Source organism: Hyperolius riggenbachi, chromosome 9, assembly GCF_040937935.1.
Source record: "Hyperolius riggenbachi isolate aHypRig1 chromosome 9, aHypRig1.pri, whole genome shotgun sequence".
Taxonomy (NCBI): Eukaryota; Metazoa; Chordata; class Amphibia; order Anura; family Hyperoliidae; genus Hyperolius; species Hyperolius riggenbachi.
Window position 1 is genome coordinate 121,109,147 of NC_090654.1, and position 27,745 is coordinate 121,136,891.

General features: G+C 45.2%; 1 protein-coding gene across 1 annotated transcript; it reads right to left on the reverse strand.

The window, feature by feature from the left end:
- Positions 1-13: 13 nt before the first annotated feature.
- On the reverse strand, positions 14-27,745 carry GEMIN2 (gem nuclear organelle associated protein 2). Its single transcript, XM_068251686.1, has 10 exons — positions 27,513-27,745; positions 25,317-25,401; positions 24,012-24,101; positions 22,303-22,362; positions 20,775-20,891; positions 6,831-6,875; positions 5,660-5,728; positions 5,465-5,575; positions 3,914-3,972; positions 14-1,227 (listed from the first exon to the last, which is right to left on the reverse strand). The coding sequence occupies exons 1-10, from the start codon at positions 27,632-27,634 to the stop codon at positions 1,182-1,184; spliced, it is 804 nt and encodes a 267-aa protein (XP_068107787.1). The 5' UTR covers positions 27,635-27,745; the 3' UTR covers positions 14-1,181.

Here is a 27,745-nt window from a genome sequence, read left to right on the forward strand (position 1 = left end):
CACCGAGATCAGATTCTTAAGACAAAAACATTTTAATTAAAAAAGAAAAACAAACTATGTACAGAAAAACAAACCACATTTTGTAAAAATAAACCATGGATTCTGGTACTGCCTCTGACTTAACAATAGGGGGGATGTTAAATAAAAAAAAAAAAAAAAAAAAATTCTGCAAAGTGCACCTCTACTGATTGTCCCATCAAAATCCCCCAACTGATAGTCGCTGGTTGCATTTAGAGGCTGAGGAGTGTTTGCACAGCATGAAACCTATAGGAAATAAAGCCTTTACTGCTGCTACACCCTCCTCTGTCATGATTCTCGGTTACCTTTCCTGAGATCCCTGATTCTAAATGCATGCCCAGGCATCTAACCGCATCCTGCTACCTGGCTAGAAGAACAAACACCAACCTCTACTTCTGGGGAGAGGAAAGGGGCAATGGATTATATAAATACAGGTGCACTTTAAGCCTGCAACAGAAACACAACGATCCAAGACCAAGGAGTTCAGAGAGGACAGGCGTGGTACAGTATCATTTAGGAAGCACATGAAAGTAGCTCTGGATGATGAAAGGAAGACCATTTTTCGAAGTAAATCATTATACCCAGCTACAGATATTCTGTGTTCTTGCATATGTAAAATAATCCAAACTCCATAACTGTGTACAGAGGCAGGACATCAAATGCACGATACAAGAAGAAAACAGACCCATACAAACAGACAGACATCCATAGAATTAGCAGTGTCACAGTTTTCCATGCTACAGGCTGCTTTAACCACAACAGTCCCAGCAGGGAAACCATGCAGGTCCTGCTGGCTGGGAACGGGCTCTTTAAAAAAAAAGGGACAGAAACAACAGATTCATGTAATGGTTTCCAAAGCCCTTTAGGCACTTAAAGCTCACAAACTTTGGCCATTTATAAGGGATAAGGGGAAAAGGGTGAAGTCCACACTTGAGTCTCAGCACCAGGCTCCTTTCGCACTGCTGCCCATCAGATCCGTCATGCCGTGTAGCCCTTCATGGCACTGCATCAGCAACAGAGGTTTTGTACGGCCACTTCCCTTCCGAAAGTCAAGGTCTTAAAAGAAAAGATGGTGGATGTACCACATAATGGAGGGTGACTGGTTTTGATGGGACAGGTATTGCTGTGTGCATGGGGAGGAGAGGGCAGGAAGTCTTACTACTTCATGAAGGATCACCACAATCTGCCAGGTCTCGCTGCTCAAAGTACCTACACAAAAAATAAAAAAGGGGCGTTTAATGCATTCACATCACTGTAACCATATTTTACACTTTGAGCTTATATTCATCTTGAGCTGCATCTCTGAAGCACTATGAATGAAGGTTTGAATGAGAGCAGTGATACCCTGCATTTAAAATGAATTGGGAGTGGTAGACTTGCACTGAATTTTTCTCCAAAAGCAGCCTGTCCTGTTTTGCCACCTTTGAAGTTTGTTCCCGATTGCTTCATACTCAGTTGATGCCTGGAAGGCAGCGGCCAGAGGTGTTGAAATACGATGTGCTTGTGATAAGTTTCAAGAAAAAAGTCAGTGTGCAGGATTTCAAAGTGAAAAAGTCACATTGACAAACGTTAATTTGATCCCTTTTGCAAAGAATATGCACCACATAGACCATACATACACACGATATATTCTCAGATATATGCTATATTTTGTGAGCCTCTGGATATTTAGACACATTCTATGTGGGCAACTAAACTTTTTGCAATAATGAGCAAAGCCCTGTCCTTTTGCAAGTTCAGTCCTGGTCAATTATTGACTAACAAGGTCGCATCCGGAATGTTAAAAGTAATGCCTTGTACACATTCTAGATGGTTCTCAGCTGAGGCAGCCATTCAGCTAAAACTCTAAAGGTAGCCATACTCTGGTCGATTTGCCATCAGATTCGACCAACAGATAGATCCCTCTCTGATCGAATCTGATCAGAGAGGGATCGTATGGCTGCCTTTACTGCAAACAGATTGTGAATCGATTTCAGCCTGAAACAGATTCACCAACTGCTGAGCTGCCGCTGTCGCCCCCGGGCCCCCGCATACATTACCTGAAGCCTGGTCCCGGGCATCTTCCCTGCATTGGCTCCCGGCAGGAATCTTCTCCGCATCAGCTTCCGCATCCCGGCATCCGGCATAACTTTCTGTCACTCCAGTGACAGCGGAAGTTCAAATAGAGCGCCCTCTATTTGTACTTCCGCTGTCACTGCAGTGACACAGGAAGTTATGCCGGATGCCGGGATGCGGAAGCTGATGCGGAGAAGATGCCAGCCGGGAGCCGATGCGGAGAAGATGCCCGGGTCCAGGCTTCAGGTAATGTATACCTGCGTCGGTCGTACGCCGCTAGTGATGTGCTTCTTACCCGCGGCGATCGCCGGTAACTTTCTGCACGGCGTGATTGACGAGACCGATCTATTTCGGGCCGAAATAGATCGAAAATTAGCGTGTTGCGTGAACGATTTGACAGCAGATTCGATCCCAGTGTTCGAATCTGCTGTCAATCGGCGGGTAATCGGCCTAGTGTATGGCCAGCTTAAGAGGTTTACAGCAGCCCCCCAATCTCCCTCTGATGTGTATGTGAGAGATATCTGGACTACATGCACCACTGTCCTCCCTCCTTACCCCCTCATATTTCATGCCACTCTATCGTGTGCAGAGCGTCAGTCCTCCATAGCAACAGAACACTTAGCTAGCCTATAGGCTAGCAACATGTCTGTACAGAGCCCAGCCCCATCCCAAACCCTGTGGGTGACCGTAAGGCCTGGAACCCACTGAAAACAGCAAACGCAAAACGCTACCGCTAGAGTTTTGTCTGAGCGGTTTGCAAGCGGATTCATGCGCGTTTTCGGTCGCGTTTTGCAACATTGTATTTTTTTGCTCAGCGGTTGTGTAGCGTTTTGCGTTTTTATCCTGATTGGTCCTGTGAATTATTTTTAATTTTGTTACAGTGTGCTGAACCGCAAAACGCTAGCAAAACCGCTCAGTTTAAGGTTTTGCTGAGCGTTTCTGCTAGCGTTTCAATACTTTACATTGAAGCGCTAACGCTCCCAAAATGCTGCATGTCCTGCGTTTGCGTTTCTGGGAAACGCAAACGCTCCTGTGGAAGTTGCCCCATCCATTAACATCAGCTGAGCGTTTTGGCAAAACGCTAGCGTATCGCAGCGCTGCCAAAATGCTCAAAAAAACGCTCTTGTGGGTTCCAGCCCTAATTGTGTGTGTACACATCTCAAGAGGCAGGGTTAGGGTTTAGCTTGTAAAGAGTGGCGATGCTCTTTTGCATAGGGATCAGGTGATTGCAGTTTAGCTGTGTTAAACATTTTGCCTCATTTCTCCACTTGGGCTAAAGCTCCGTACTCGCCACCCAACGGGGCCAGCGACATCCCCTTGATTGTTCAGCGACGCCTCTTCCTGCAGGTGGGTATGCACGACGTCACGCGCCATTACATGTTCGATACGAACAAGACTTCAAGAGATCTGAAATATCCGATCCGCCGTGATGGTTGTTATCGCCGCGCGATGGTCATGTGATTGTGCGCCTGTTCCTACGTCACAATATTGCGGAAACGACCGCTCGACGCTTACATTTTTTTTTTTTTTTTTTTTAAAGGGATACATAGCTTAAGACTACAATACTACATGGAAATAAAGGATGAATTGTGCAAAAACTATAAACACACTTACATTATGAGAGAATTCCAGCATTTACACAATATATATTTTAAAGGGAACCCGAGGTGAGAGGGATATGGAGGCTGACATATTTATTTCCTTTTAACATGGCATATAGAAATCCCTTCGCCTCAGGATCAGAAAAAGTACAAGATATGTCCTCCAATATTCAGACCTTTAGGATGCATAAATCCTGGCTTATGTCTACAGTTACTTTACATGGCAAATTAATATTTACCTTCCAACAAGACAGATGAGCAAGTTGAGAGCAGACACTCTCTCATCTTCCTTGTGTTCCTGCAGAGAACAAAGACCATCATTTCAAATTTCCAGAACAAATTCACTGTAATCATCCCCCCCCCCCCCCCCCCAAAAAAAAAAAAACGCATACAGACTATTAGATGTGATCATTTATAGCATCAGTAAAGTTAATTCATCACCCAATTATAACCCATTCACATTAATCAATTCAAACAACAATGGATGGGTGTTGTTAGCCCAAAAGGGATTGTCCTAGAAGTACCAGTGACGTGCGTGCGTGCATGTGTGATATCTGGCCGATTCGATCATAATGGCAGCACTAGGACAATTTCCAATAGACTTCCCGGATATCGGTCTGCAGTGCGTGGGTAGGCAACAGATCCCTCTCTGATCAGATTCGATCAGAGAGGCATCTCTCGGTTGTTCAGTCTGGTGGCATATGCACAGGTGTACAGCCAACACTCATGTTGTCCCTTCAGTCGGAGATGGTGAGAGGGGCGAGTGGTGTGCGTCACTGGCCAGAACTCTGCAGCGATATGGTGACCTGCCTCCTTAAGCTGGAGGAGGAGATCCTGATGGAAGCTTCAGGATGACGCAAGCATTGGGCATAAGTGTGAATACATTTTTTACCTTAAAAAAAAAAAAAGTGACTTCTATTGGCCCCACACTGTCAGCTAGTTGGCAAATCAGCTTTGTGGGTGATTACTATTAACTTAATGTAAAGTGAAGAATCTCTATGGTAACTAAATGTTAGAATATTAGTAAGTATTGCAATTCAAGTTTCATTTTCTTCAGTAGGCTGCATACAAGGTTAGTTCCTTCAGCTTATCAGATGGAAATCCGGCAGTATGTGGCTGGAATAAGCCAAGTTGGTACACATCTGTTAGATGTGACACCTGAAAAAAGGGTGCAGGAGCTCTTACAGAAAAAAAGTGCACTGCCATAGGCACCCATTGTAAAAGCCGCGATTTGCAGCAAAGAAAGCGGCACCTGCTAAAAAGAAAAACAAAAAAAAAATTGCCTTCTTTGCTGTAAATAGCATCTTTTATAATGGTTGCGATATGCGGCAAGGAAGTTAAATTTCAGCACCGGGAGGCACCTGGTTAGCGGCAGTGACACTAAATTTCGGCACCCAATGGCATTGCAAGCGCCATAAGTTTGCTAACATTCTCATTGCGGCATTGCACAGCAGGCACCTTCCTCGACTTGAAACCAGTCCTACTCCATACAGCCACATTAGTCCTTGCCATGCATTGATGAGAATCAACCAATCTGAAATAGTCTGCATGAATGTTGGATCAGTGTCGCTCTGTAAAATTAATAAGCTGAGGTCATTGCATTCCAGCGGTTCTGGAAGTGTGGTTAGCTTTCAGGGACAACACAGGATGATTTGAATATTCAGTAGTGATCCATTGTTGGAGACATCATATGCTCACTCCAACCTGAATTATCGCAAGTACCTTCTGTTTTAAGAAGGCAAACTTTTTGTTTAATAGAGAGATAGAATGCCAAATCATGCTATACATACCACCCCTGCTCTGATTTGGGAGCACCTGCGTGCTAGCTGCCGGATGAGGGAGTGAGCCTCTGGCATAAGTGGTTTCTCTAAGCAGGCAAGCAAGGCGTACAACCACCGACCCTGAGAAGACAGGAACGAAAGCAGATATCAAAGAAACAAATGAGGCTACAAGAACAATATACTATATATAAATAGGACACTTACCAACTCTGGAGTAAAATCTCTCTCTTCAAACCAGTTCACCAGGTACTCCAACACGCTTGTAACTGTTGCCTTCAAAAACAAGAAAAATATCTCCAATGATTTACTTGAACTACCTTCACAGATTAGACTGGGCTGGAGAACATCACCTATGGCTACACAGCACCACCCCCTGCTTTATTCACATGCTGGGAAGGAGAAGGCCTCTTTCACACAGGAGGCTGGACTGCACACACCATGCACTTTATCCTTCCATTTACTAGCCATCGGCCATAACTCAATGCAGCATTTGAAGCCCCACGTGGCAGCATTTGACAGCCAGTGCAGGAACCCGGCAGCAAGAATCTGCATCGAGACGTGTCTGCGCTCAGATGTGACTCCATGTGATGAGCCCCACTGCACTGCCAATGCCTAGCAAGGGCCCAGCTGACACAAAGCAGCAGCTGACGGGCCTAACAGAGTTACCGCTGCTCTGGATCCTATATAACCTTCCCTGTGCTCTCTCATTCCTCTCATTCTAGCATTATCACCTCCGTTTGCTTTGGAAGCCTCCCAAGGCTGCATATATACTTGTGTCCCCAAGTGCTTTTGAAGACAGGTGGCTCCGTACTACGCATACACGTTCTCCCATGTGCAGTATGGAGCCATCGGTCTTCTGTAGCGCTCAAGTGCTTCCGATGCTTTGCCAGGGGCCCACCAGATGTGTATTCCACCAGCTGGACCAATGTAGACAATGGTGGTGATAGCGCTGGAACGAGGGGAGCAAGAGAGGAAAGGGAAAGCTCTATAGGATCCAGAGCCTTACCTCTCCATAGGCAAGTATCTGTTCCCCTCCCCCACTTCCCATTTACTTTAAGTGGAGGGAATATTTTAAACAACCTGCCATGGCTGCCTACTACATACATTGTTCAAATGCAACAATCAACATTCTTAATACTTCCAGACTAAAATTAGTTTTAAAACGAGAACGGATGGAAATGTCAGTTTGATGGCTAAGCTTTCTTAGGCAGGGGCCATCCTTGCCCCCTTCGAGTGCACTCGCACTAAAAGGTGGATCACATTGCTTGCGTTTTTAAAAACAGACAGCTTGCGGCTTTAATTAAAAATATTTTGTATACATATAGAACAATTCTACCACAAGAGTGGATAGATAACTAACCACTTTTGCTCTTACCTGGCTCATTCGACTGACGATACTCAGCAAAGGTGGAAACCCAACCTGGGATACAATACAAATGTGATTTGTAATAGTAAAGCAGTAAAATTTACTATAGAGGAAGAAGCTTCAGCCCTTAAAATATCAGATCTGAGTTAGAGCAGATATTGTTAATATTCATGAAAGCAAAGACAGCCATACTATTCCACGAAAAGAAAAGGAAAAAAAAAAAAAAACACATACAGTGGTGTGAGAAACTATTTGCCCCCTTCCTGATTTCTTATTCTTTTGCATGTTTGTCACACTTAAATGTTTCTGCTCATCAAAAAACGTTAACTATTAGTCAAAGATAACATAATTGAACACAAAATGCAGTTTTAAATGATGGTTTTTATTATTTAGTGAGAAAAAAAACTGAAAACCTACATGGCCCTGTGTGAAAACGAAATTGCCCCCTGAACCTAATAACTGGTTGGGCCACCCTCAGCAGCAATAACTGCAATCAAGCGTTTGCGATAACTTGCAACAAGTCTTTTACAGCGCTCTGGAGGAATTTTGGCCCACTCATCTTTGCTGAATTGTTGTAATTCAGCTTTGAGGGTTTTCTAGCATGAACCGCCTTTTTAAGGTCATGCCACAACATCTCAATAGGATTCAGGTCAGGACTTTGACTAGGCCACTCCAAAGTTTTCATTTTGTTTTTCTTCAGCCATTCAGAGGTGGATTTGATGGTGTGTTTTTGGGTCATTGTCCTGCTGCAGCACCCAAGATCGCTTCAGCTTGAGTTGACGAACAGATGGCCGGACATTCTCCTTCAGGAATTTTTGGTAGACAGTACAATTCATGGATCCATCTATCACAGCAAGCCTTCCAGGACCTGAAGCAGCAAAACAACCCAAGACCATCACACTACCACCACCATATTTTACTGTTGGTATGATGTTCTGTTGCTGAAATGCTGTGTTACTTCTACGCCAGATGTAACGGGACACGCACCTTCCAAAAAGTTCAACTTTTGTCTCGTCGGTCCACAAGGTATTTTCCCAAAAGTCTTGGCAATCATTGAGATGTTTTTTAGCAAAATTGAGACGAGCCTTAATGTTCTTTTTGCTTAAAAGTGGTTTGCGCCTTGGATATCTGCCATGCAGGCCGTTTTTGCCCAGTCTCTTTGTTATGGTGGAGTCGTGAACACTGACCTTAATTGAGGCAAGTGAGGCCTGCAGTTCTTTAGATGTTGTCCTGGGGTCTTTTGTGGCCTCTCGGATGAATTTTCTCTGCGCTCTTGGGGTAATTTTGGTCAGCCGGCCACTCCTGGGAAGGTTCATCACTGTTCCAGGTTTTTGCCATTTGTGGATAATAGCTCTCACTGTGGTTCGCTGGAGTCCTAAAGCTTTAGAAATGGCTTTATAACCTTTACCAGACTGATAGATCTCAATTACAGTACTTTTGTTGTCATTTGTTCCTGAATTTCTTTGAATCTTGGCATGATGTCTAGCTTTTGAGGTGCTTTTGGTCTACTTCTCTGTGTCAGATAGCTCCTATTTAAGTGATTTCTTGATTGAAACAGGTGTGGCAGTAATCAGGCCTGGGGGTGGCTACAAAAATTGAACTCAGGTGTGATAAACCACAGTTAAGTTATTTTTTTTAACAAGGGGGGGCAATCACTTTTTCACACTGGGCCATGTAGATTTTGAGTTTTTTTTCTCACTAAATAATAAAAACCATCATTTAAAACTGCATTTTGTGTTCAATTATGTAATCTTTGACTAATAGTTAAAGTTTTTTGATGAGCAGAAACAATTAAGTGTGACAAACATGCAAAAGAATAAGAAATCAGGAAGGGGGCAAATAGTTTTTCACACCACTGTATATAAGTAGATAAATACTTGATCCACTTACATAACTTATGCATTGTACTGTCCACGTTTTGATTTCAGTGAATTTTATGTAGTAAGTAAAGAGAAAACGGTTCCAGGCATTTTCCATATGTACTGCCTTTGACTGAAGCCAATCCGATGCAATTTCCTCCATTACTCTTTTTTTCTTCTGCCTGAAATGGTGTATACACTGAAAACCCTCTTCCCCACTGAGCTCTATACTGTACTGCACTGCCATATCTAGTTTCCTTTACTAAAATATGATCTATGTTTTGTGTTTACAGACTCCAGAAGAGTCTCCAGACATGCTGTGGGGGGGGGGGGGGGGGTGTTATAGGAGAAGGTGTATTTCACTTCTCACCCTCCTGTCACACTGAACTGCCCTCAGCCAATCAGTGAGGAGCAGGAACATGGGAGGGGGGACAAGCTTATCTCTCCCCAGCAATATACCAAAATAGAGCCAAGCTGACTGACATAATAGTCATTACAACTGACATAGTCATTACAACAAAAACATTTATGACTATATTGTAATGCTTGCAATGCAGTATTAGGATGTAGACTGCATACAAAACACAGAGCAGTAGGTAAATGGTATTTGACTCTATGGCTGACAATCCCGCTTGAGGCTAGAAACCCACTAGGAGCGATTTCTAATCGCTAGCGATTTGAAACGCTCTTGCTAATGCAATGCTATGGGGGATTTTTATAAAATCAAACTGCTCAAGTGGGATCAAGAGAGTTTTCAAATCGCAAAACGCTCAGGGAAAAAAAAAAAAAAAAATCCCTCCTAGTGGGTTCCAGGCCTTAAACAAACACTCTCCAATACACACAATGTTTCCAGTACACTTTCAATTGGTGGAGAGCTCTCTGTGCCAAGCTATAATTTAGCCAATCTCTATAGAAAACATAACATGCTAGGAGACATCAATGCCCAAGCGATACTATGGAGTGATGCTGTAACATCGGCTGGCTACAATGTATTTGTATATGAAAAATGCTTTAGGGTGTAGTTTTACTATTTGGCCACAAGATGGCCACAGTAACTTTTTTTGTTTATGCGACCTGCAAGCGTACAGGAAGTACGCTTGCAGGAAGACTTCCTGTACGCTTGCAGGAAGGGTTAGGAGGCTGGGAAACTTATTTTCTCACAATGATCGCTGCTTCTCGTAGAAGCAGCTGATCATTGCGGGGGGCAGAGATCAACAAACGGGAAAGGTTTTTCCCGTTCATTGATCTCCGGGCGAGTGGGCGGCGGCGTGCACGAGCGCGGACAGCGGCGTCAGGTATCCGTACCGCTGGGGGTAAAGTGGTTAAAGAATGATGCAAAGAAAAAAAAGCTGTATAACTTAAAATAAAAATATGAGAATATTTACTTTGCTACGAATGTTCTATGAATTATCCATACTACACATACAATTCATTATAAGTGGGTTTTTTTTTTCACTTCAGTGTCACTTTAAGGCCTCTTGCACACTACATGCGATTCCAATTTTTTTATAAATTCCGATTAAAAAAAAACAAACAAGCACTGCAGTACTTTCTTAAAAATCGGAATTAAAAAATTGGATCGTATAAAGAAAAAAGAAGAATTAATCGGAATTGCATGTAGTGTGCGAGAGGCCTAAGTGCAGCCCTATTTATTAGTTATTCCAGCTTTTCCTACTTCTATCAAGTCTGTACATGTGGACAGCAGTGGCTGGACCTTTTAACCTCCTCCCCACTCACCTTGTGATGATTTGTCAATCACCACCTTCCTTAGGTAACAGAAGTCTGGAGGCTTCCCAGTGAGGGAGCCTAAAGTAAACAATGAGAGTTAGAGCCTGAATTAACACTTTTCCAGCAGCAGCAACAGCAACGAAGGTTTTCTCCTGATCAGCTATGTTCTCTCACTTAGCAGAAGGGAACTGCAGCCAGAGTACAGAAGCTGGATATGGGCCTGGTTCCACTGCTGACAGACAGCATTTTCCCTCAGACAAAAGTAACAGGGCAGCACCCATTGCTGAGCAGAGGTGGGCCAAGTGGCACTGCTGTGGCACTCAGGTATTCAAATTATAAAATTATAGAGTGCATGGAACAATTAATGTCACACACTGTCCCCTCAGTGAGGCACCCAATGTAATGTCCTTTGCACAGTCATATGTCCTGCCCACAATCTAGAGCTATTTGGGGGGAAAACCAGATGAAACACACTTGCCACTGCCCATTGTTAACTGCAGAAACATAAAAAGAACAAGTTCCCACAGCAACCTGAAGTACTAACCAACAAAAGCAGACCTACATTTTCAAAACTGGTTTCCTCAGTTCCCAAATGTTTACAGAGTATCAGAAGGAGCGATGATGTAACATTGGTAAACACACTTTACTATTTTTAACCACTTGAGGACCTAGGGCTTTCTACCCTTTAAGGACCGGCCACTTTTTTTCCATTCAGACCACTGCAGCTTTCACGGTTTATTGCTCGCTCATACAACCTACCACCTAAATGAATTTTGGCTCCTTTTCTTGTCACTAATAAAGCTTTCTTTTGGTGCTATTTGATTGCTCCTGCGATTTTTACTTTTTATTATATTCAGCAAAAAAGACATGAATTTTGGCAAAAAAATGATTTTTTTAACTTTCTGTGCTGACATTTTTCAAATAAAGTAAAATTTCTGTATACATGCAGCGCGAAAAATGTGGACAAACATGTTTTGGATAAAAAAAAAAAAAACATTCAGTGTATATTTATTGGTTTGGGTAAAAGTTATAGCGTTTACAAACTATGGTGCAAAAAGTGAATTTTCCCATTTTCAAGCATCTATGACTTTTCTGACCCCCTGTCATGTTTCATGAGGGGCTAGAATTCCAGGATAGTATAAATACCCCCCAAATGACCCCATTTTGGAAAGAAGACATCCCAAAGTATTCACTGAGAGGCATAGTGAGTTCATAGAAGATATTTTTTGTCACAAGTAAGCGGAAAATGACACTTTGTGACAACAACAACAACAAAAAAAAAAAAAAAGTTTCCATTTCTTCTAACTTGCGACAAAAAAAAAAATGAAATCTGCCACGGACTCACCATGCCCCTCTCTGAATACCTTGAAGGGTCTACTTTCCAAAATGGGGTCATTTGTGGGGTGTGTTTACTGTCCTGACATTTTGGGGGGTGCTAAATTGTAAGCACCCCTGTAAAGCCTAAAGGTGCTCATTGGACTTTGGACCCCTTAGCGCAGTTAGGCTGCACATGTGGTATTGCCCTACTCAGGAGAAGTAGTATAATGTGTTTTGGGGTGTGTTTTTACACATACCCATGCTGGGTGGGAGAAATACCTCTGTAAATGACAATTTTTTAATTTTTTTTTTTTTTTTTTAACACACAATTGTCCATTTACAGAGTTATTTCTCCCACCCAGCATGGGTATGTGTAAAAATACACCCCAAAACACATTATACTACTTCTCCCGAGTACGGCGATACCACATGTGTGGCACTTTTTTGCACCCTAACTGTGCTAAGGGGCCCAAAGTCCAATGAGTACCTTTAGGATTTCACAGGTCATTTTGCGGAATTTGATTTCTTTTATTTTTTGTCACAAGTTAGCGGAAAATTGATTTTTATTGTTTTTTTCACAAAGTGTCATTTTCCACTAACTTGTGACAAAAAATAAAATTTTCTATGAACTCACCATACTCCTAACGGAATACCTTGGGGTGTCTTCTTTCTAAAATGGGGTCATTTGTGGGGTTCCTATACTGCCCTGGCATTTTAGGGGCCCTAAACCGTGAGGAGTAGTCTGGAAATCAAATTCCGCAAAATGACCTGTGAAATCCTAAAGGTACTCATTGGACTTTGAGCCCCTTAGCACAGTTAGGGTGCAAAAAAGTGCCACACATGTGGTATCGCCGTACTCGGGAGAAGTAGTACAATGTGTTTTGGGGTGTATTTTTACACATACCCATGCTGGGTGGGAGAAATAACTCTGTAAATGGACTATTGTGTGTAAAAAAAAAAAAATCAAAAGATTGTCATTTACAGAGGTATTTCTCCCACCCAGCATGGGTATGTGTAAAAATACACCCCAAAACACATTATACTACTTCTCCTGAGTACGGCGGTACCACATGTGTGGCACTTTTTTGCACCCTAACTGCGCTAAGGGGCCCAGAGTCCAATGAGTACCTTTAGGCTTTACAGGGGTGCTCACAATTTAGCACCCCGCCCACTTGCCAGGACAGTTAACAAACCCCACAAATGACCCCATTTTGGAAAGAATACACAACAAGGTATTCCATGAGGGTAATGGTGAGGTCATTGAAAATCTTATTTTTTGTCACAAGTAAACGGAAAATGACACTTTGTTAAAAAAAAAAATAAAAAAAAAATTCTGCTAACTTGTGACAAAAACTAAAATCTATTATGAACTCACCGTGCACCTCACATAATACTTTAGGGTGTCCTCTTTCCAAAATAGGGTCATTTGTGGAGTCTGTCCTGGCATTTTAGGGTCTCTGCAATCATTACATGTATGGCCAGTATTAGGAGTTTCTGCTATACTCCTTATATTGGGTATACGGGTAATGCACTCTGGGCTGAAAGGAAAAATGAACGGCAAACATACCTTGCTCCACATCAATGGCAGATCTTCCTCCACATCAATGGCAGTGATAACCTCAGGAGAGAGACACCCCGTGCCACCCTGCACTCAGGGTGAGCCACCAACTTATGTGACTGGGCCTCAGAACTTTAGTATACAGCATTATGCCTGTAGGATACAGCAATATGCCTGCCAATAGAGATGACTCTGTGTGGCATTAAAGCATCATCATAGGCCCAAATCACATATAAACCGGGGGTGTCCACACTCAAGGGAAATTCAAACATGCCGTCTTATATCGCCAACCCAGGACAGATCAGCAATATCAAGCATGGAAACCGATCCTTCTTCCGACTTTTATGCTTACCCGTTTGGTTTTCAAGCTTACCTCTCCTCTCCCTGCGACAATGTGCAAAAGACCACTGAGTGTGTGCCTACTCCTGTGTCTGGAGTTCCCTAGGTTCTAATAGTGTACCTGCTCGTGGTACCTCTCAAAACACGGCCCTACGCATAGGCCAGGCTGGTCAGGACAGCGGGGACAATAAAAATTGGTGTCATTCCTTCCTCCAGTCCTGCTGCAGACACGACAACGTTTTCTTCGGATGCGTTGACCTAGGGCACACGGAATCTGATAGGCGTAATGCCTACCATGCAGTCGGCTAGTTGCATCTGGGGGGGGGGGGGTCTGGCACCTCCTGGATACAGGATGTCCAGAATGATCTGTTCCTGAAATTGGAGGAAAGATCCAGTTCTCCTAGCCTTACTGTAGAGAACAAAGCTGTTGTAAACTGCCAATTGAATCAGATAAAAAGACACTTTCTTATACCAGCGTCTTGTTTTCCAGGTAATTAAATAGGGCGCTAACCTCTGGTCATTGAAGTCCACCCCTCCCATGTTGACATTATATTCGTGGACGACAAGGGGCTTTACAATGACCTTAGTTGCCCGTTGAATTTGGACTGTCGTGTCTGTGTGAATGGTGGACAGAAAGTAAACGTCCCTCTTGTCCCTCCATTTCACCGAGAGCAGGTCTTCAGTACGCAAGGCGGCCCTCTGCCCCCGTTCAAGTCTGGTGGTAATGAGCCGTTGGGGGAAGCCCTGGCGACTAGGCCGCGCAGTGCCACAGCATCGGATTCCTTCTAACTTTAAGTGCTGAAAGAGGGCCACACTTGTGTAATAATTGTCCACAAAAAGATGGTACCCCTTCCGGAACAAGGGTGACACCAAGTCCCACACAACCTTTCCACTGCTCCCCAGGTAGTCAGGGCATCCGACCGGCTCCAATTTTGAGTCTTTTCCCTCATAGACCCTAAAACGACATGTATAGCCTGTGGCCCTTTCACAGAGCTTATACAGTTTCACCCCATACCGGGCACGCTTGCTTGGGATGTACTGTTTGATGCCAAGGCGCCCGGTAAAGCGTAAGAGGGACTCGTCTACGCAGATGTTCTGTTCAGGGATATAAGCATCTGCAAATGTTGAGGACAGGTGGTCTATGAGGGGCCGAATTTTGTGGAGCCGGTCATAAGCAGGGTCTCCCCTTTCATGACAGGTTTCGTCGTCGTTGAAGTGCAGGAAGCGCAGGATGGACTCAAATCGTGTCCTGGACATGGCAGCAGGGTACAAGGGAACATGATGTACTGGGTTCGTAGACCAATACGCCCGCAATACATTCTGTTTCATTAGTCCCAAGTGAAGGATAAGGGCCAAAAAGATTTTAATGTCGGAAACTTGGACTGGTTTCCACCCGAAAGGCTGGGCATACATGCTCTCCGGGTGCTTGGTGATGAATTGTGTGGCTTTACGGTTGGTCTCAACCACAATTAAGTCCAAGAGAACCTGGGTGATGAACAGCTGCAAAAAGTCTAGGGCCGTTCCTAGATGAGCTGTCGCCACCTGGACTCCAGACTGGGCAGTGAAAGGGGGCACTACGGGTGCGGCGGAATCAGGGGATTGCCAATCTGGTTGTGCCAGCACCTCTGGGAGTCTATGGGTACTACAGGCCCGTCTTCTTCTTGGTGGCTGCGACGGGGGTACTACTGCACTTGCCACCGTACCAGTTTCAACTTCCATGCTGACGCTCACCACTTCGCCAGGGTCTACAGAAGTACTGGTACCAAGTCCAGGAGATGCTGCGCTGCTGGTGCCTGCCTCACCAAGAAAACTATCAACAGCGCTAGCACCACCCTGCTGCCACCTGCGGTCTAACGACTTGGGGTCTGGTACGCCTGGCTCTACCCGGGACCATAGCCTCATCATTACTTTCGGTCAGGGAACCACTGCTTTCTACAGGTTGAAATTCGGACCCGGAAGATTCGACGAATGATTCTTCCCAAAAGAACTCATCCGACTGGTCCATGTACCTGTATACCTCGTCATCGGAAAGCCCCCTTCTTGCCATTGTGGATTGCTAAATTTATGGGGTTTTCCTCCGAGACTACCCAGAAAAAAAAAAGAGCACCTACCTAGCAAAAAGGGAGTATTTGAGAGGTATTGGGGTTGGTGGGAAGTGGGGTCTCAGAGGCAATCAAACAATCACGGGACAATCAAATACAATTACAGCACAATCAACTCCAATCACAGCACAAGCAAATCTGATGCACTCGGAAGGTGGTGGTTGGGTGTGGTGGGGGGGGGGGGGGGGGGGGGGGGGGAGGGGAGGGTTGGTGTGGTGGGGGGGGTGGTGGGGGGGGGGTGGTGGGGGGAGGGTGGGGTTGGGTGTGGTGGGGGGGGGGGGGGGGTTGGGTGTGGCGGGAAGTGGGGTCTCAGAGGCAATCAAACAATCACGGGACAATCGAAGCCGATCACGGGACAATCAAATACAATCGCAGCACAATCGAATACAAGCGCAGCACAATCAAATCTGATGCACTCGGAAGGTGATGGGGGGTGGTGGTGGGGTGGGGTTGGTGGGAAGCGGGGTCTCAGAGGCAATCAAACAATCACGGGACAATCGAAGCCGATCACGGGACAATCAAATACAATCGCAGCACAATCGAATACAAGCGCAGCATAATCAAATCTGATGCACTCGGAAGGTGATGGGGGGTGGGGGGTGGTGGTAGGGTGGGGGTTGGTGGGAAGTGGGGTCTCAGAGGCAATCAAACAATCACGGGACAATCGAAGCAGATCACGGGACAATCAAATACAATCGCAGCACAATCGAATACAAGCGCAGCACAGTCAAATACAATGCACTTGGACGGTGATTAGGGGGGGGGGGGTCTGAGGGCAATTTGAGGGGGTGGGGGGGTTGATCAGGAGCCCGCACGGGGCAGACTGAGTCCTGATCTGATGAGAGGCAGACACAGGGGGTTACTGATCGCAGATCAGTTAGTGATCGCTGGGGAGGACAGATGTAAACAAAGAGCAGGAGATGTAATCAGGAGGGGGGTATGAGGGCAATCGAGGGCCTGGGCAGGTGATCGGTTACCCCCGCGGGGCAGTTAGGGTCTGCTCTGATGGGTGGGGGTGCTGAGGGGTGATGGACAGGTGATAGACAGGTGATCAGAGGGTAAGGTAGCTGTATACAGATGTATACAGTATACAGGGGGGTAGTCTGGGATGGGGTCTGGGGGTGATCTAAAGGTAGGGGGGGGGGGGGATCAGGGGTGACTAGGAGGCAGTTAGGGACCTAAACTAAGGGGCAGCGTCGCTAGTTAGTGGCAGGTGGGGGGGGGGGGGGTGGGGGTTTTGCAGGGGTGCAAGGGTGCTAGGCAGGGGTCTGCTGGGGTGATCAGGGGGGGTATGAGGCCTGGGGTGGGTGATCAGGGAGGCTGAGGGCAAAAACAACAGTGTGCTGAGTTACTTACGAAGTGGTTCCTCCTCGCTAGTGGTCTCTGCAACAATGAGACCACGAGGCGAAGGAGGAAGCACGTATAAGGCACTTTGTTTACCTAACAAAGTGCCTTATACATCCTGATTGGTTGCTTTTACGGATTCCTCCGCTCGCCGGCTCTGCTAAGTGGCCGGCGAGCAGAGGCAAAATGCCGGGCTTCCGACTCCCGGCGGAGGATCGCGTCACTGATGACGCGATCGCTCCGCCCATGCCCCTACAAGGACCGCCGCCATTTGTCAATACGGCGGTCCTTGCGGGGTCCACTTCCCGGCCGCCGATTGTATATACAGCGGTCGTGAATTGGTTAATTAAATGTAGGGTTTACATACAGTAATTTGCAATAATAAATTAAATACACAAACCTGTGTGTGCTTTACTGAATAGTTTAGCAGCAAACACTGGGTCATAACCTTTATCAAGCTGTACCAGGACAGAGGATTTAATGAGTAGATTAAAGTCTAAAGCCTGGTACACACTTTAAATTAGGATTGGCCAATCACTGACCAATTTAAACACCTCCATGTAGTATGAGGGTTTACCTACACAATTTGTTCTTAGCACTTAATACCGGTTGACCCTCATGCTACATGGGAGGTGATAAAATTGGTCAGTGATTGGCCAATCATAATTTATTAAGGCTTTATATAGGTAAGTGACAGTTTTAGATTTTTTTAAAAATACAAGAGAACTCCTTTATACACATGCTAGATTGTTGCTATTCTCTTTAGAGAGACACTGCGGGGTATAAGCACTGTGCAGGCAGGGACAATGTGGTGAATGGCTTCAGTTGGCTAAGGCCATACACTCATTAGATTAGCAGCAGATAGATCATCAGATAGATTTCTTATCTATCTGATGTGCTTAGGAACATTTTTTACTAGGATTGAATTCCAATAGATTTCAGTTTGAAATCTATTGAAAAATCGATCTGATGGCATTTTTTTGCCATCAGATTTCCATTAGGGCCAATGCAAAAGTATAAGCAATCTCAACAGATCGACCTAGATTTTCCACCCTGCCAGATCGATTGAAATTAATCGAAATCGGCCGGTCAACTGATTTGCAATCGACCAATTATGATCGATCAGAAAATCGGCTGAGTGTATGGGCCCCGTAATGTGTCCATAACGGAGTGGCTCGTCATTCAGTGATCTGGGAGAGATCACTAAACGCCAAAGGGCAGCTGTACACATGCTAGATTCTTGATCAAGACGGTGCCAAAAAGATTACCTAGTATGTGCACGAGGCTTTGCTCCAGGGACTTTGAAAGGGATTGACATCAGTTAAAGTGGACCCAAATTAAAAATACAAGACTTCAGAAATAAAATCTATTTTCTAAATTATAATAATAAATAGCAGCCTTTTTTCAGCTGCATGATGACAAATATAAAATATTTTACATTTATTGGAGGAACCCATCCCTTCCTTTCAAATTGCCGGGACAAAATCCGGCAAACTGGTGAAGTAGTTGGCGTCTGGCAATGGAGGAATTAATAATGGCTGCCCCCAGTATAATCCTAGTTATGAAAAGAGAAGGGTGAAAAGCATGCACTGAAATGCTCATAGACTTGAAGGAGTGTTTATTTATCTTTCTATGTGTCAGAGTGCTGCAACTAAATATTTGTAATTAAAAAAAAAAAGTTTGGTTTGGGTCCGCTTTAAGGTTCAGATAAAACAACAACAACCTCAGATAAAGTGTCTACACAGAACTAGGAAAACGTTGTCTGGAATTGGCTCAAACATGCTTTATGCCTGGTTCACACCATACAAATTTTCTGTTAAGATTTACCTGCCAGATAGATTTTGTTTTCCCAATAGAAAATTTTATGGCGTGTACCTAGCATTATGCCTGGTTCACACAATGCAATTTCCCATCAGATCGAAGGTTGAATAATTTCTGACAGGTCTGACCTGTTTTCCGATCATTTTTCTGATTGATTTTATATACAAGTGAGTGGAAAATTGATCAGAAAAACGATCAGATATCAAATAGGACCTGTCAGAAATTATTGATTCGACCGTTAATCGGACTAAAAGTTGCATTGGTTGCACAAGGCATTGTAGTTTCAAGAAACTCTTGCAACTTGATTTTTTGCACTCACTTAAATTTATAAACATTTAGCCCATTAAAAGCTGCCTCTATCCACAAAATAGTGTATTTCTTAGAGACACAATGAGACATATTATGTAGGGCTAAATAGAGCTTACAAGGAGGTGCGTGTCAGGTTATTTTCATGTGATAACCTAAAAATACCATATTTTTCGCCGTATAAGACGCTCCGGCATATAAGACGCACCCAGATTTAGAGGGCAAAAATCAGGAAAAAAAAGAAAAAAAATAACTAAACCTAGGTGTGTCTATGATGCAGGTGTGTCTTAAGGACTTTTTACCCCCCCTTTCCAGTTACATTACATACTATTACACCACATAAGGGGACAGTGTTATGATTGGTAGTTCCCATGTTGCCTGCCTGCCTATGTTCCTCTATGTGGTCAGTGTAGTGATTGGCTGTTCCTGTGTCCCCCTATGCTGGTCCTGTGCTGTGTCTCCCTGTGCCTGCTGTGTCCCACTGTGCCTGCTGTGTCCCCCTGTTCTGCCTGCTGTGTCCCCCTGTTCTGCCTGCTGTGTCCCCCTGTTCTGCCTGCCGTGTCCCCCTGTTCTGCCTGCCGTGTCCCCCTGTGCCAGTGTCCCCCGTCCCCCTGTTGTGGCAGTGCCCCCCTGTTGTGGCAGCGTCCCCTGTGCCTGTGGCCCCCTGTTGTCCGTGTGTCCTCCAGTGCCGGTGTCCCCCTGTGCAGGCAGCGTGAGTACACATACATTACCTGCTCCTGCCGCCGCGCTCCTGGCTCCCCGATCCTCTTCTTCCATCTACCGCTGCCCGCTGCTGCCCCCGCCGAACATCGCTGGCCGGTCTTAGCCGCATGGATACGCTATCAGCACACCACGTGCCGGGGTCACGCATGCCGCGAACAACGCTGGCCGGTCCTAATTAGCTGCGCAGGGATACGCTATCAGCGTGCGCCGGGTCACACATGCGTATGTGTGACCCCGGCGCACGTGGTGTGCTGATAGTGTATCCCTGCGCGGCTAATTAGGACCGGCCAGCGTTCGGCGGCATGCGTGACCCCGGCACGTGGTGTGCTGATAGCGTATCCATGCGGCTAATTAAGACCGGCCAGCGATGTTCGGCGGGGGCAGCAGCGGGCAGCGGTAGATGGAAGAAGAGGATCGGGGAGCCAGGATTGTAGCCAGGAGCGCGGCGGCAGGAGCAGGTAATGTATATACTGCTTCCCTGCGCACCTCTGCATCCCGAAATCCGTACCTTCGCCGCATAAGACACACCCACTTTTCCCCCAACATTTTGGGGAAGAAAAAGTGCGTCTTATACGGCGAAAAATACGGTACTACTGATAACAGAAGCAGTGCTCTGTCCAGACACTCAGAGCTTTACCTTACAGAAAGGTGTCTTCCACCCACCAAAATGCCCATATGTGTACTTATAATACATTTCTTATTTGTGCTATGAAAGAAAAAATGTTTGACTTCAGTAAGTTTAAAACAAACCATTTTAACTACATTGATTTCTTATAGAACAAAATATGCCAACCAGCCTACACACTGCTGACTGTACATTGTGGATGAAAGTGTACACACCACTGACGAGGCTTACCTTAATATAGTCGATACCTGGGTTTTGGTTTTCAGCGTTAAAGGCAGCAGCCAAATCAGAATATAACTTCTCACCGAGGCAAAACTTTTTCCAACTTTCTTCATCCTCTATGCTTGGCTAAAAGTGTAAACATAAAAAGCGTATATATGTATGAGAAAAAAAAAAAAAAGTTCATTTCAGCCATTTTTTTTTTATTTTAAAATAAAATGTTCTACTGTGGATAAAAGCCACACATTTACCCAGTAATTGCAACATTTAAAATATTTCCCTAGTACAATGTATGGCGCCAATACTTTATTTGGAAATAAAGCTGCATTTTTTCAGTTTTGCATCCATCACTAATTACAGGCCCATAATGTTAAAAATAACAGTAATATACCCTATTGACCTGCATATTTAAAATGTTCAGTCCCTAAAGTAATTATGTATTTTTTAATTATTATTATTATTTTTTAAATGCAAAAAAAATGTATTTGGGTACTGTGTGTGAGTGTGTGTGTGTGTGTGTGTGTGGGGGGGGGGGGGGGTAAGGAGGAGTTAATTTTAAGTGTAGGTCTTAAAATAAATGTATGTAGGTGTAATTTTACTATTTGGCCACAAGATGTCCTTGCACATTATTTCCTATTAGTGTACTATAAGTTCACGAACGTGAAATAATGGGTGGACGAGTTACTTTCTTAGTTACGATGCAGGCATCTCATTGATGTGGGCAATCACTGACACAGGGACTTAGATCAATGAATAGGAACTGCCTTCCCATTCACAGATCTCCCCTGTAACGGGCGGCGATAAATACCCCCATGGGAACGCAGCGGCCATCCACCGCAGTAGACGAGGATCTACATCCTTAGGGACTTCATAGGATGTCCTGCGGGACGTAGATCTACTGCAGTAAGTAATGTTAACAATTATGTGGACATTGTACTAATACAAGCTTTTTGACCAGGAATGTTGGTTTACATTTGATACTGGTCAGGCGACTTGTGATTTTAAAAAGGGATTAAAAAAAACTCCCACTACTAAAAAGTTAGTTTGTTATGTTAACCACTTTTTACAGTAGGCTGAGGGTTTAAATGTGTACGTGCACTTTGTTATTTGCACTAATGATGCACAAAACAGGCTGTTTAAAAACTTCCATTTTTCAGGAAGTGGTTAAGTCCTATTACAAGTACCGTGTTACTCCTGCTCTTATTGCCAGGAAAGAGGAAGTTGCTGGCCAGGCAGAAGCTCTGCTGTTGGATTTTAGTGCCATTTTTCTTTTCAGCCAGACTTAGAACAGTTTATTAACGTGCTTGTTTTGTGGCAATGCACCGCATGCACTGCGTTGGGATGGCGAATGCCATTATAACACATTGTACCTGCCACACTGTGAACGTTGCATAGGTGGGGCACTGCAGCGTGGCAAGGTGTGTTCAGTGGCTGTTATGCTGCATTGTAACACACCACTGAACGTAGCCACAAGGTCCTGCAAAAAAGACACTCCCTGTAGCAGCCAAGACGGTGGCCCTCTACATAGTAACTTACTCACCATTGTAACATTGCTATCTAAAGGTTGGGATTTCCAGTGACTTCTGTGCTTGTTGAGACTCTAAAAAAACAAAACAGCATGAAGATACATTAAATATAGGTAGAGATATAAGATTTTCTTATTATACACCTGGGATTGTTCAGCATATGGCCCAGGACCACAAAACAGCCTGTACAACTCTGATCCCAGAGGTGCCTGTCTCTTCTACTGACCACATATGCTATTGCTCTGTTGTTGCCTGATGAAGCGGGTTCAAACCTGCGAAACGCGTTGCACATTTGGAGTTCATAAATAAACTATATTGACTGTCTTTACTACAGTTGTTTTGTGTCTACTTGGAGGAGGCAAGTCCACCACTACCTCCTCTATTTACCAAGAATTTGGTTTTTAAGCTCATTTAGCTTCCTTTTATCTTTTTGGCGCCTCAGTTCGCCTGCATAATACTGAGTCCACCCTGGGTGGAGGGTTGAACCCCCTTTTTCTCATCTACAGAGAGCGACTTCTTATTGCTGAGTGGGGTCAGAAAAATCTCCCCACCTGCCTTTACAGTGGTTGCCTAATGGTAACCCTGGTTTGTGAGTATTAATTTTTACTCTATCTAGTAACCATTCACCAGTACATATTACACTATTGGGGATCTTGGTGTGCCTTGTTTTTGTCCCTGTGTTTGTGCCTTAGCGAACTGCACCTGCGCAGAATGCTCCAGCCACAGAAGTGCAGTTGGGGGGGGGGGGCGCACACGGGTCGGGCGCACACATGCGCAGTGAGCTAACTGGGGGACAACGGAGCAGCCTGGGAGGACAGCGAGGGAGCACATTGTCTACAAGAGGCTGGAGGAAGCCCCATATAAGTATAAATGCTTGCATTTGTTTTATATCAGGTACACTTTAAGCATGTGACAAAATGCCTCTCGCTACTTCTTCATGCATTCTGTGCCATTTGTGCCTTCTATACTCTAGGAGAGTTTAACCACTTGAGGACCCACCCTTTACCCACCCTTAAGGACCAGCGCTGGTTTGATTGATCTGTGCTGGGTGGGCTCTGCAGCCCCCAGCACAGATCAGGGTGCAGGCAGGGAGATCAGATTGCCCCCCTTTTTTCCCCCCTATGGGGATGATGTGCTGGGGGGGTCTGATCTCTCCTGCCTGCTGTGGGTGGCGGGGGGGGGGGGGGGCACCTCAAAGCCCCCCTCCGCGGCGAAATTCCCCCCTCCCTCTCCTACCTGCTGCCTCCCCTGGAGATCCGGGCTGCACGGGATGCTATCCGTCCTGTGCAGCCAGTGACAGGACGTCCCCTGTCACATGGCGGCGATCCCCGGCCGCTGATTGGCCGGGGATCGCCGATCTGCCTTACGGCGCTGCTGCGCAGCAGCGCCGTACAAATGTAAACAAAGCGGATTATTTCCGCTTGTGTTTACATCTAGCCTGCGAGCCGCCATCGGCGGCCCGCAGGCTATTCACGGAGCCCCCCGCCGTGATTTGACAGGAAGCAGCCGCTCGTACGAGCGGCTGCTTCCTGATTAATTAGGCTGCAGCTGGCGACGCAGTACTGCGTCGCTGGTCCTGCAGCTGCCACTTTGCCGACGCACGTTATGAGTGTGCGGTCGGCAAGTGGTTAACAAGAAATTAGGAACACACAGCAGAGAAAGATGCGCACTGAGACAAGCTTCCAGATGAGCACAGAGCTAGCATATTGCGCTGGTCGTTTACCTGCCGAACAACAGAGAACTGGGCCACCTGTTGTTGCTGCCACCGCAGACTTGGCGAGTACCCTTCAGGGGCAGGCTGGCATCCTGATAGCTGTGGTGTGATAGAGAAAACACACTAATGAGCAGATCATTCTTAATGTCTAAAATAAGCAGAGTGGCTAGTGGACATTAATACAAATATGATCAAAAGTCAGAATACTTCATCAAAAAGAATGGATCCAGGAGCACTTCATTCTTCTGGACATGCAGACCTTACTTGCACATGATCGTTTGTACATAATGTACCACTGCATTACCCTCTTAGAATATAAACTAAGCCATCTACAATTGGCAGGAACTGGTAACGACAATGCAAATCATACAGTGCTCTCACAATATACAAAACATATTTATAACCTTCCATAAATACATGTAGCCAAACTGGTAGCCTCTGAGTGCCTTTCCACCCTTACACTAAAAACACACTGTAGTGAGGAGAGACCCCTAAAATGCCTAAAATGGACTGGTCTGCACATGCACTCTCCTCCACATCATTCGCTTAACCGGGAAGTCCATGAGTTGATAGGTGGCAGTACACAAGATGTAGGTCCGGTGTATAAATCGTGACCTACAATGTTCGGGATCTGGACCACAGCAGTTCTGTGAGCTTAAACTATGTTTGTAGTCTATGCCGGCTAATATTAGTATGATCTCACTGAATCCTTGGTATGCTCATAACCTCAGACCAATCACAATATACGATGTCACACACGGTGTCACGCCTCTTTTAGAAGCGTACCCCATTCTGCAAAAAGGGTAATCACTCTCTGTTAGTCCCAGGCCGCAGCCATCATGCAGGACCACCCAGTCTTCAAACTCCTGTAGCATGTGACTGTATACTGTAAAAGTTTAACATGGTTTTTATTTTCAGCTTGGCTTACTTGTACATGTGCAGTCCAAATGCGCTCACACGCAGCCACTCATGGACAAAGAGACATATTCGACCCATGCCGAGATAAGAGGGAACCCACACTGGAACTGTGGGCTGGACAAAGGATCCCGGAAGTCACTGGACTATCCAGTAGCTTCCCACTACTGGATAAGGTATCCAACTCTATCCCCCCCCCCCCCATCCTCCAGGTCCACTTTAACTGGACACTCTGTACTGCCACTTTAAAAACCTCTCATTACAGGGTTATATTCAATCCTTCACTGAGTTTCTAGCTGCAAATGTGTCAAACTAGCATCTCTGAAAGTAGTAGCTTACAAGGGCAAAAATGAATATATTTGAATAGTCGACATAAATGGCACACAAAGTTTTACTCACTGCTATGCTGACAGTTTGCTTCTTTCGTAGTTTTTTGGGATCTATTTGAGCAATTACTACATCTGGGCATCGTGCAGCTTCAATCCTACAGCAAACAAAAGTAAAGAAACCAGATTACAAATGTATCTTTTGTTTTCAATGTGATGTCCTATTCTTGAAATATCCCCTGCTGTGTATTCTTCTAGCAATGGATGCCTCCCTGCCCCACCCTGCTGTATATAGTAAGCAGGGCAATCTCAGAAGCCTAGAGGCAGAAATGAACTGTTTAGGGCTGATTCACATGGACAGTTCTGTGACAGTACACAATGGCCTTGGCGCTCGTTGGTTAACGGTCCATTTAGATGGACAGCTGTCGGTGTGATTGCTAAATGGAGTTTGTGCAAACACTGCGTTTTGAGCCTGATTTCCACTGTCTGCCCAGAACTTAACAACATGTTGCCACCAAGATCATTTACCGCCACGCTTCTGCGTACCTCTGCAGGGATGAAAAACGCTGCACACTGGGTAGCACTGGCAAAAGCAGACGAAAGCTTTTTATGCTAGTTTGCAAAAAGCATTTGGAACAAGATGCAAGGGTGCCACGTCCAGCTGGTTCAAACGTCCATCTGAACCAGCCCTTAGAGCGCAGCTACGTGTGTGTGCATGTGCGTTCAAATTTGTGGTAAGGTGTAACTTTAAATCAACAGTTTCAAATTAATTGTTTAAAGAAGAGTTTTAAAAAAAGAAATCAATCCATATTTAGACACCTTAAACTTCAATTCCCAATTTAGAGTAGAGGTCTTGGAAAATAGAGTGGTGCATGGCATTCCTACCCAGTGCAATGCAGGCTCCACATCACTCAAAACTGCAGCTGATTATTTTAAGGCCCAAATCACATGGTAAATAGGTGTCCTGAAATCTAGCCCGTCAGCTGTGTTTCCAGTAAGCTGATAAATGTGTTAAGTAACTTCTCAGGTACACATCTGGCGTTACTGAGCCTTTACACTGATGTTTACAGGAACAGAGACCAGAGGAATAATCTGTGTGCTGCTGGTCACAAATTAAGCCTCTTTTTCACAGACGGTTGAACTGCACAATGTTTGCCAGTTCAGCCTCCTGGCTGCTGCCCGTGAGCACCTTTCAGATGGAATTTTGTGCAGTAGAATCATGACAGTGTTTGGTAACACAACACGTGTCATTGTTTGACACGTGGTGGTGTTATCCCACGGCAAACAAAATGCTACATCTGAGGACAGCGACTACCATGATATAACTCCACAGGGTGATAGTTTAAATGAACCTAGCAAGAACATACAGTTCCCCAGTGTCTAGTGGTCCTCCTCCCTTCCCTATACAGTTCCCTAGTGTCTAGTGATCGTTCCTCCCCTATACATTTTCCTGACATCTAGTGGCCCCCACCTTCCTCTATACAGTTCCATAGTGTTTAGTGCTTTCCCCCTACCTCCCCATATGGCTTCCCTGGTGTTCTAGGGCTTCACCTCCAATAGTTTCCCTGATGGTCTAGAGTGGGCCAAACATAATGCAAAGTGGGGAACCACTGGGGGAGGGGGGGGGGGTTCAGGGGGTACCAATTTAAAGGCCCTTAGGGTCAGAGTTTGACATATATGTACTAAGATGATAGGGTGGACAGCACCCTCTCCAACCTCTAGGTTTCAGATAAGACACCACAATTCAGCAAATCACAACACTTCATACTGTGATTGAAGAAATGTTCCCTAGGTTTCAAATTGGGTCCCCTAAAGTAGACTGGCGCCAACTACACTGGCACCAATTTGTGATAGAACAAGCAAAGCAAGTTGTTCTTTTTTGCTGCCTAATACAGCACAAAACATTGATGTTTAGCCACACTGGACAGACTTCAACAGCATTTTGTGCTGTATTGGACAGTAGGAAAGAGTTTGCTTTGCTTTTATATTTTCTGCCAAATTCTGGACGAAATATTTCAAGCAATGTGTGTAAAAATCAGCCAGTGTATAGCAGCCTTTATCAGAACCCAGCTTATGTCCACAGCCACCTCCTGGCGAGTGCTGTGGACAACCAGGCACTGTATCTGCATACAAAGCACTGACAGCAGTGTGGTGGGAGAAAGACCTGCAGGCTATACACAACGTGATGGCATCAGATGGAAGCTGGTCACACACGGTAGGTATCACTGTCAGCAGGCATCCCCAACCATACTAGAGTGGGGCTACTTACTGCACCCGCCTCAGATACTCCTGAGGGGTCCTGGGCGGCACTGCAGGGTCATAATCTTCCGAGAGATCACAGTCCCCCACCGGCAGCAACCGCGGCATCAGCTCCTCTGGCCCGGAATCCATTCTTGGACAGCAGCACCGTCTACACCAGTGCTGGAGCGCACGGCACTTTACCACTGGAACGCATTTACTAACGACTCTGCTGATTGGCGGTACCTTCGCCTTCTATTGTAG